We start from the raw sequence: 11,219 nt of genomic DNA, 5'->3' as shown, positions 1-11,219 counted from the left end.
GCTTGCAATATTTCAGTATGACATTTTATTACAGAAAATAAAGAACTTCATCACAATATTCTAATTTTCTGAGAGTCCTGTATATTATTCTATATATATATAGTAATATATACATATGGAAATATATATATAAAATAAAGATATATATAGTAATATATTTATATATATTTCGAGATATATAATTTAAATAATATATATATATATTATATATATAAATAATAATAAAATTAAAAAAATAATACAAATCAAAAAAATATATATATAAATAATATATATAACATGTTAGAACCTAAATGAAAGAAGGGGGCTTCTTCAGGCCTTCTGGCTGCAAATGAACAGAAAAACAACAACAAACCACTTGTCTTGATTATTTCACAGAACCGTCTTTTACAGAAGCACAGAACCTTGTGGAACTCCGGGACTAATCCATCTGGGTTTTAAACCAGCTCAGTGCAGTTCCTTTAATGCCAATGGCCTGTTCTCTGTAACAGTACGCGACGGCCCGTGGTGTGGAACGCAGCACGATGGTCTCACAAGACCAGAACAACGTCCTGTGTCCGGGCCGTCTGCTCGGCGTCCTGCCGGCAAACCAGATGAACTGGAATCACAAGACGGGGCCGAGATCTCAAACATCTCAACATTTATTCATCATTTCATAATTCTGTGCCATAATACAATGTACAAATAATCTTTTTCAGTAAATATTACAATCTATTGTTAAGATGTGTTGCCACGATATGAAACATAAAATACATTCAAGGTCTGTGAAGGCGTCAGTCACTCTGCAGAGGTTAGAGAGGGAACCAGTCAGGTGAAGTGAGGAGAGAGAGACACACACACACACACACACACACACACAGAAGAAGATTAGTTTCAGGTTATTTGGTCAAACACCTGTTGGGTTTTCATTGCAGTTTGTGGAATGAAAACGGTTAAAAGTCTCTTGTGTGTCTGCACCGATGCCACCGGGGCAAATAAATGTACAATTATTTCATATTCTCATTACTGTACATTTAAATTATTAAAAATATTATAAATTCTATACTTCACTCGCCACTGAAAGAACAAATGGCGGGAAAAACCACCACTTTTCACGTCTCAAATTATCTGCAATACACAAAATAAATATCACAAACTTGCAGCTTGTTCACAATCAATTGCCCGAGTTCCCCGAGGTACCGGGTCAGAGTACTTCTTCTGCCCCGCTGGGCTGCCATCACACATCAACAAGAGAACCGCTTTACAAAAGGTAAAATCAGACAGAGAGATGGAATAGAGGCCGTTGCCGTGGAAACACAGGTTTTTTTCGTTCTGCAACTGCACACACACACGCACACACACACACACTCTATCTGACTGCTGTCTTGTGAAAACCTCCTAATTCCAGTGTGTGCGTGGGGATTTTCTTATATCTAAAAAGATTCTCATCTAAAATATTGTTTGCACAATAAAATATACTCTCATTACAGACAAAATAAGGCATTCAGGATCAAAAAGTATTCCCCCATACGGCTCATGAGCTCCCTCCTCACAGTCATACAACACACTATACTATCGATACCTCGCGTATCGATGGTTCAGGCCTTGAACCGCCATTAGAGCTCATCAGCGTCGTCTCAACTGGCGTGTGATGCTGGTGAGCTGCAGCCGATCAGGAAAAGTGCAGTCTGGTTTTATTTCTATCGATCTGCAGAGTAAACACTGCAGGCGTCAATCAAAATCCTTCATAGCTAAATAAATATTGCACCCCCCACCCCCACGGCTTCTCAATCAAGTGTCCTTGTCGTCGGAAAACGAAACATGTAGCGGCCGGACGTCGCCGGCACTGTCTCTGGGGTCTGACGACTGGACCGCCTGGTAGGGGGGCGGGGGGTTCTCGGGGCTGGGCAGGAGCTGGCAGTTGCTGCCCTCTGATTGGTTGTTGAGAGACGCCGGGTGACTGACGGGAGCCTCCTGAGCCAACAGGAGCTGGGTGGGTCCCGGGGCCGAGAAGGCGGGCAGGCGCTGCCCCCAGCTGCCGTACACCGCCTCCTCGTAGGAGGGGAGGGAGACTGGAAGTCCGTCCACCATCAGGTCCAGCTGGTCTGAGGAGCGCCGGCTGCTGGGACACACAGGAGAGAGAGAGAGAGAGAGACCTCATGTAGGAGAAGCTGGTGTGTTGCTCAGGTCGGTCATTTACATCGAATATTAAACACGTCTCTTTCATCCAGATGTGTTCATTCGGATCCACGATGAAACAATAAGGTGAGAAAAAACAAACATATTCTCACCTGTGTGATTGACAGGGGTAGAGGCGGGACTTGATGACGAGGCAGGCGGTGGTGGTGAGCAGGAAGATGGACACGCCCACCGCCGTGGTGGCCATGCTGGGCATGGAATCTTTCACTCGGTCGTCAGAGCGCATGTTAGGACTTTCTGAGGAGGAGGAGCGCACATGTTTTTGGGGAGGTTCATCACGTTTTGAACCATTTAGATCTTCACTATAAATCTCACGATTCCTCAACTGCACATTTACACTGTGCGGTTCTATTTATAAAACCCTGTATCCATAAATGGGTAAATAGACATAGAAACAGTAGTAACTAGAATGGGCACTCGGTAGAGCGCATACCTTCGCATATCACAAGATTGGGCATTGAATTATGAACATTTTGGCATTAGTTGCATGCCAATTGGATAGAAATTGACCGTGCTATGGTAAAAAGAAGATTTTGACCTTTCCATGACCTTAACCTTGACCTTTGACCCGATTGATCCCAAAATCTAAGCAAATGTTCCCCGGATAATAACCAATCATCCCACCAAATTTCATGCGATTCAAGAAGATTTTGACCTTTCCATGACCTTAACCTTGACCTTTGACCCGATCGATCCCAAAATCTAATCAAATGGTCCCCGGATAATAACCAATCATCCCACCAAATTTCATGCGATTCGGTTTAAAACTTTTTTTGTTATGTGAGGAACACGCATACAAATAAATAAATACACGGCGATCAAAACATAACCTTCCGCATTTTCAATGCGAAGGTTATGATCAGGAAGTGCAGCCGCAGGACTAAAAAGTCTCAGGATGCAATCATCCAACAAAAAAGCAGCGGAACTCCAAAGTAGCATGAAGCTCGTGTTAAGTGTTACATTTAGGATTTTGTATTTATATATTATTATTTTATTATTATTTACTAAGTGCTAAAAAAGAAAGAAAAAAAGGTGTTCTGTAGAATAAAGCGATCAAACACAACTTCTACGAGAGGAAGTTCTGATGGAGTGCTGTGGTTTCTCTGAGCTCTTGGTCACACGACGGTAGCGACGGAAACGTGGAATGGTTGCGATGGCGGCTTCGCCCGCTTCCTGCGGCCCGGCTTCTTGTCGCAGCCGGTTTGAGTGAATGGCGACGGAGGAAGTCGTAACTGGTCTGAGCGGAGTCTGCGTGTCTCTGTTACGGCGGTCAGAAGATGAGCGCCAGCTGCAGGTGGAATGCTTTAGTTTCAGTGCTGATCACATCTAGTTTCCACAGCGATGGAGGTAAACATACGAATACCACACTACAAGTAAACGTCTTGCATTGAAGATGTATCTTACAATACACTAGACTATTTGCTTCTGAGATGTAGAGGTATAAAGTAGCATGAAAAGAGAAGTACTTACATACAGTACTTGATGTAGTTAGTCACATTCCACCACTCGCTGCTGTACAAACATGTCTTTTGGTTGACCCTCACACAGCGGGATGACATCTCCTGACTGCGATCAACCATAACACACATATTTTAGGCGTAGGTCACCCCACTGGCGCTTAAACACCAGAGCCAAACGACGACAATGACAGGCCATCTGCTTCTTTGAACACTCAACTGTCATAAAGTGACGACTCCGCCTCCAGAGCTGAGTCGTGAGCACATTGGAAACTGAGCTCATGGCTGAGCCGTGAGAGAGGCCAGTGAGGGGATGAAGTATTCTCTCTGCTACAAACACACAGCCTGTTGCACAAAACACTCTTTAAATCGCATTTCCTTCATTGTTTGGAAAACTAAAACACCCATAACCCCAAATCACACAGGATAGAAGTTTAGTGCATTCAAAATCACACTTAAAGGGCCATAAACTAAGAATTGTTGGGATTTCGCAAAACACGTTCTTAACCCGACTCACGTTTTTATCTTTTATACGATAAAAGTAACTATTAGTGTCAATTAAATGCAGTGAAGTAGAAGCAGTACCGTATTTCTGTAGTGGAGTAGGGGCATAAAGAAGTGAAAATATTAGGGCTGTCAATCGATGAAAAAAAATTAACTAATTAATCGCACATTTTGAATTTCATTAATCGCGATTAAAAGTTTTTTCTTTCTTCTTTTTAAAGACAAAACTTCACACAGAGCTGTGTTTTCAAAGAGGCTCCTACCTATAAAGTGCCAGCGAGGTATTTAATATTGTGGATGATAAATTGTTTCTTCAGTGAAACATCCAGATTAGTAAAAAAAAAGAAGTATATTGAGACCCCATTGGTCCTGTCATCTTTAACATTGAACAGCAGAACCAGTGGCCTTGGTGACTGACTGACATTCAAATATGTCACGTTAACCCTCTGGAGGCTGGGGACATGTCTCCATTCTACAAAAAAATGTAAATTCACCTTTTAAAGACGTTTTCATATGACACACCCCCACGTGTTATACATCAAACATTCCAGAACAATTTCAGCTCTATTCAATGAGGCACATTGTCCTCACGCCGTGTTCTCTGGTTCTCTGACTGACAGGCTGCTAATGAGCCTCACCTGTGAGGTGGGAGGTCCTTTGTGATTTACTGAGTGTTCATTGGTTGTTTTTTTCGCAAAATGTTGACAGACAAACGGATTGACCAATCACGGTGAAGGTTTCGTGTGACGAGTTCTCTCCGCACTGCGTCACCCGACACGTCGCCCCTCCGTTCCTCTGTGTATCAGAGGGGGAGACGGGAGGAAGGAGCGGAGGAGGAAACCCGACTGATTCATCCACGAGTTTAAACTGATTTATGATCCTTATTTTCGCGGAGAAATAATTGTTTTAAAAACAGAAACAGTGTTAAACCGTACTGCTGCGGTTTGACACTCAGAGGAGTGTAAAAACTTCAAGGCACACCAGAAGTAAACAAAGTTGCGTTAATTGCGTTAAAATATTTTAGTGCGTTAACGCGGCCAAATTAATCGCATAGATTAACGCGTTAACGCTGACAGCCCTAGAAAATCTAAATACTCAATGGAAAGTACAGTTCTTGAGTAAATGTAATGAGTTACATTTCACCGCTGATGGAGTCATGATTCATTGGCTCGCATGCCGTCATACGTCCGTCCGACCGTCCACACTAAACAAAACCGGCAAAACAAAGAAGCAAATTCTCATATTTGCGACCTGATCACTTGATAGACTCGATGAATCGCTTGAGGGGTGGATCCACACCAGAGACCTGCTGACCCCAAGTCTCTCACATGAAAACGTGATGACTCCTCGGAGGAAGTTTTCATCCGTGGCCTCTGAAGAGAACTCCTCCATGGATACTGTTCACCTGCTACTCCAGTGGATTCCAGCCCTCCGGGACTCTTACCTCTAAAGGGGATGCAGGCAGGAATCGGGGGCTGCCACCTCCCATGGCGACACCTGGAGACGCGGACCTTGTTGTTGACGTGGTAACCGGGCTCGCAGAAGAAGTGAATGGAGCTCTTGTGGGGGAAACCTCGACACGGAGACGGATCACAGCGGAACCCTCCATGTTCCGGCACCAGAGGGTGCGTGCAGTTGCTCAGTCGGCCTGTAGGGACACCGAACACGCTGGTCATTGGTGGCCTCCACATTGCTTCCACATTGCTTCCACATTGCTTCCACATTGCTTCCACAATGCTGGTGGATGGTTTTGAGCTCCTTTATATTTTGTGGGTTAGTTTAATCAACATCATGATCTATAAGATCATCATATACAGGACTGTCTCAGAAAATTAGAATATTGTGATAAAGTTCTTTATTTTCTGTAATGCAATTAAAAAAACAAAAATGTCATGCATTCTGGATTCATTACGAATCAACTGAAATATTGCAAGCCTTTTATTCTTTTAATATTGCTGATTATGGCTTACAGCTTAAGAAAACTCTAAAATCCTATCTCATAAAATTTGAATATTTCCTCAGACCAAGTAAAAAAAAAGATTTATAACAGCAAAACAAAATCAAACATTTGAAAATGTGTTTCCAGGTGTTTCGAGTTAATTAGACGATTCAAGTGATTTGTTTAATACCCTACTAGTATACTTTTTCATGATATTCTAATATTTAAGGATATTTGAGTTTTCTTAAGCTGTAAGCCATAATCAGCTATATTAAAAGAATAAAAGGCTTGCAATATTTCAGTTGATTTGTAATGAATCCAGAATGCATGACATTTTTGTTTTTTTAATTGCATTACAGAAAATAAAGAACTTTATCACAATATTCTAATTTTCTGAGACAGTCCTGTATGTTTGTCGCATCTCTGTCCTGTGAAAAGATGAAAACATCTGTTTTCAGCTTTGTGACGATGCTGATTCAAGAGGCTTTTTAAAGAGTTTAATTTGATTAAGAATAGGAGTATTTTCTCAACACATAAAGGAACACTTGCAACTTCAACAACACCTGGAGGCACGAGGTTTTCACTGGACAGGACAGGGGGGAACACTGGCATCTGGAAAGCTGCTAAATCTGTCAGACAAATGCAGTGGAGTGAGAAGTATAAAATGGAAATAATCAGGTACAAGTACCTCGATGTTGTACCGAGTACAGCACTTGAGTAAATGTACTTGGCTGCAATGACCGACGACGAGGTGCACAGTGTGGAGGTGATGTCGTTACCGTAAACAAAGTGAGTAAACGGCCCTGTGGCGGATGCATGGACGCATGCTCTTTGCAGGATTAAAAAACGTTGCCCACAACGGCCTCCGCCTCGAGCCAGCGGGCAGATTCTACCCACTTCCTCTTCCCCTCTCCAACATAGAGGGCAGGAGCATGGTCTCCACTGGCTCCCTCACCCCGAACATACAACACCAGAAGGGCCGGTCCAATGTGACGCCGAGAGGGGGAAACCATGAGCAATGACGCCACAAACAGAAAATCCCCCCCGCCCCCCCCCAAGTTTGACTGTGGCTCCACAAGACGTTGTGAAGTCGACATCCTGCCTAAAGTCGTCATAAAAGAGCTGGTAGTTCATCTCGTTTCAGTATCTCAATAAAACGCTTGAATGGATGCTGAGGTCTGACCTGCTGTGAGCAGCGGGGAGGAGGCCAGCAGCAGGAGGCCACACACCAGGCCGACGCGTCCGCAGGGCGAGGGACACGGGGCCGACATCAGACCTGAAGACGGGGGCGAAGAGTCAGAAGCAGAAAACACACCGACATTAAAGCAGGAGACGCAGCTCGCGAGAAAGCGGCTCAAAGGGTTTGTGTTTGTGTCCCTCCTCCCCTCCCCCCCTCCTCCCATGTCTGAATGTGTTTTTTAGCTGTGACCCCAACTGCCTCCGTGACCAGTCACACCGGTCAGCTGCATCCACACCGCCGTGTGTTCACACCGCTGCCGGCTTCCCCCGCTGGTCAGTGAGCAGCTGCACGGACCCAAGTCTTCTTTTTCTGTTTAAAAACAACGATTTGAACCAGTGACTTCTCGCTGCCCTCCGGCTCCACCCAGCAGCAGCCAGTGGCCCGGGGATGTTCATTTTTTTTAATGCACTAATATTTCCCTTATTCTAAAACACAATTTATTGAGCTGCGTATATTAACAGAATTGTTGATAGGTTTGGCAAAATGGGAGATTTGACTATCATTAGCAGTGACAAATATAAATGACCTTTCTCTGACCTTTTAAAACGGCAAATAAAAATGCATAAAGCAAATCTTCTTTCCGTTGTCTTTCTAAATCAACTGTAAATAACTCATATGAATCATAGTAAACTGATTATAGCATATGGTGAGGGAATAAATTCAATTGGCCTGGTTGTTGTCGGATAAAGAAAAAAGATTTTCCATAGTTACGGTTCAGTCAGTCATGAACTCTGCTCCTGCAAAACAAAGTGGAAGGTATTACGTAATCTCAGTTTACTGGCCCGTTTAGTCTGAGCACAGGAGGGGTCTGTGTGTGTGTGTGTGTGGGGGGGGGGGGGGGTCTTTCTTGATTTACAAAGAGATTTTCCAAAAGCTCCTCAGTGAAAATCCTTTGACAAAACCTGCTAACAAAATTAAACAAAACTTTCCATCCTGGCTTCATCCAATGTCAGGAGTTCGGTTCTGGAAATGTCTGCAAATGAACCAAGCGGGGAGTTTTTGTACCCTAATAACCTGGAGTGTCGTCTCCCCTCAACACGTAGTTGTAGTTCCTTGATGATGTGAGCTTCATCGGGGTCTCTGCTCCTCTTCAGGTTGTAATGACAGAATGGAACAACTTCCAAATAGATTCTGTATTATAACTAACATTGTAACGCATCAATGCGATCGGCATCACTACAAACATCTTCACTCTACAAACAACCTTTAAATGTCACAATCTGACACTTCTCTTGTTGCAGGGTGGTGAAGGCTTTGAGCTTCACCACAGGTGACTCCACACCTCGGACGTCCCCCCGAGGCTACTGATGCAGATTGCCACCTTCCCTTCATGGCTGAGGGGGAGTTAAGTTACAACAACAGAGACCACTGAGTTAGATAGGAGTCACAAACAGGTTGTGTGTAATGCATAACTTAACACTCAGTGCTTTTTTACTCCTTTATATCCTGCCGGCTGGTTTCGTCTGCTGCATCGTATTCTCTAAGATCACCGTGTGTCTGTCTCTAGTAAAGATTAAAGCAGCAGGTGTCAGCTTTGTGAGCATGCATTTCCCAGCTGATCCTAAAGACTTTATTTAGATTAAGAAGGAGGATGTTCCTCAACACATGTAAGGAACACGTAATTCTGCAGTGTACCAACAACTCGCAACGTCAGCACATCTGGAGATTTGTGGTTTTCACCAGACAGGAAGTGGGATGAAGAAGTGAACTCTGAAAAGTATAAAACTGTTGGACAAATGGAGTGGAGTAAAGAGTACAAGGTTTACCTCAGAGTTGTAGAATTAGAGAGTATCATGAAATGAAAAGTCTCAAGTACATGGACCTCGAATGTGCGCCCAACTTCAGCACTTGGTTACATTCCAGAGCTGTAAATGTGAGCGTAAAGAAGTAGACCTGTATTCAACAGCAGCCCGCAGGGGTCAGTGGACGTCTGCTGAACACCGAGGGTCACGTGAGGGGACGCTGGCTGATCAGTAGCCACGCTGGACGTTGCTCGCTGTGCTCTGCTGCTTCTCAAATGCTGAACACAACTCGTGTCTCCAGCGGTGGACGAAGTCCCCGGATCTTAGAGTCCAGGCAATACACTTTGTAAAGATTATCTCATGTAAGCACAAGTCCTGCATTCAAAACTCACAAGCACAAAATAATCAGAATATATTTGAGAAACCAAGTCTTCAATTTGAAGAATGTCTCATTTCATAATAATATACAGTATAGTATATTATATAATTTTTTTGTGAAGGTTATTATATTACTGAATTATAATTATTAATGCATTAATGTGTTCACTACTTTGATATTGCAGCTAATAAAGGTGGTGCATTTTAATTAACTGATATACTGCTTAATCTACTAATAATAATACTTAAACCTCTAAATTACACTTCTCCGGAGTCATGTTTTATCACCTTACTTCACAAATTGTGTGAGACTTGCTAATTGGTTGAGTACTTATTTCACACAGCACTTCTGCGCCCAAACATGTGGGTCTGGAAATCTGAGCTACACCTTTTAAAGTCTGAGCTACACCTTTTAATAACCTAGAACTAAATTAATTTAAAGTAAAAGGCAGGGGGAAACAGGTAGCCTATTTTAGTTAATTGTATGATCTTTTACAGCAATGGGAAGAATGGAACCTGCAGACCGCGGCTTTAAAACTTCCCCTTCATGTTTAATTTGATATAATTATATAACCAGACATTCCCATGGCCCCGCCGCTCAGGGCCCGATGGGCCCATCGGAGGAAGGGCTCAGCAGCTCATTCAGTGGGCAATGAAAGAAAAAGAAAAAACCATGGGGCCGAATATAGAACATTACTAATAGAGTTGCGTTTATCAGGTCGACTAATCGAGTGAGCGACCAACGCTTCAGCTCGAGGTGTAATTACAGTGGAAATATCACACTGCTGCTTTAAGAAAAAGACCCAACGCAGAGCCCAGGGCCCCATCCCGGCTCATGACCCCCACACACCTGGAATACACTAAACATACAGACTCCCGTCAGTCAAAGAGCTGCGGAACCCCCCAGTGAGAAGAGACCCTTTGTTCCTCAGTGGAAGCTTCAGGAGTTCACCACAACATCCCATAGTATGTATTAAATATCCAATGCATGTACATTATACATGTATATAGTTTGAAGGCTGGCTGTTATTTATATAATATCAATAAATGGAAATAGCCTCCTGCGTGAGAAAGCCCATAACACCTCGACTTCCATCTACACAACAACAAGCACACTGCGCAGAGGCTTTCGGTGGCGGATCAATCGACATGTTGTCGATCGATACAAAGTTATAACACCGCCGTCTCCTCTCGGTGGATGCACTGAATATCGAGCAGCTTCACACACAAACAAATAGTCTCACCTGAGAGCTGCGGACGAGGCAGCGGGCACCGGAGCAGCGTGGAGCCTGCGCGCGAGCCGCCGGTCGCGTTCACGGTTTCTGGATTGGAGGAACGCGAGTGGAAGAGGAATCGGTGGGTTTGCTTTCCGTCAGCCGCCGCTCGAGTCTCTTCGCTCCTGCGCAGCAACAAGTGGACCCTTTTTTCGGCTTGTCGTCGCCCCCTGACTCATCGATCAGCTGTGGTCGACACCGAGCGCCCCGGGCCCGACGATTGGCCGGCGCGAGCCGCCAAACACCGCCCACCGGCGCGGCTCCGTCATCTTCTGGAAACGCTCCCTTTATCTCTCGCCACAGACACACACCCAACAGTTTAACACCTCTCTCTCTCTCTGTTATTGAGAAAGAGGAAACAGCTCCAACATATAAATGATAAAACATATAGAAATATTAACTACTATTAATAAGTATTTCAACTTCTTCTTTTAAATATAGTATATATTTTAAAGTGATGAACATTTATCAGTAGAATCCTGTCGTATACATTTGTCTGCATAAGAG

At 43.8% G+C, this 11,219-nt stretch overlaps 1 protein-coding gene across 3 annotated transcripts; it reads right to left on the bottom strand.

Moving 5' to 3' along the window:
- Positions 1-618: 618 nt before the first annotated feature.
- On the bottom strand, positions 619-11,001 carry zgc:152863 (uncharacterized protein LOC562658 homolog). 3 transcript variants are annotated; one of them, XM_056440308.1, is made up of 6 exons: positions 10,683-11,001; positions 7,262-7,354; positions 6,642-6,707; positions 5,584-5,787; positions 2,271-2,415; positions 619-2,101 (listed from the first exon to the last, which is right to left on the bottom strand). In XM_056440308.1, the coding sequence occupies exons 2-6, from the start codon at positions 7,347-7,349 to the stop codon at positions 1,771-1,773; spliced, it is 834 nt and encodes a 277-aa protein (XP_056296283.1). In that variant the 5' UTR covers positions 7,350-7,354; positions 10,683-11,001; the 3' UTR covers positions 619-1,770. The 3 variants fall into 3 exon arrangements, with proteins under 3 accessions (XP_056296283.1, XP_056296284.1, XP_056296285.1); XM_056440309.1 differs by having other exon boundaries at positions 619-2,098; positions 10,683-10,998; XM_056440310.1 differs by lacking the exon at positions 6,642-6,707 and having other exon boundaries at positions 10,683-10,997.
- Positions 11,002-11,219: the final 218 nt, after the last annotated feature.

Source organism: Pseudoliparis swirei, chromosome 20, assembly GCF_029220125.1.
Source record: "Pseudoliparis swirei isolate HS2019 ecotype Mariana Trench chromosome 20, NWPU_hadal_v1, whole genome shotgun sequence".
In the NCBI taxonomy this organism is placed as follows: Eukaryota; Metazoa; Chordata; class Actinopteri; order Perciformes; family Liparidae; genus Pseudoliparis; species Pseudoliparis swirei.
Note: the sequence above shows the minus strand (reverse complement) of the source record. Positions and strands in the feature narration are given on the sequence as shown.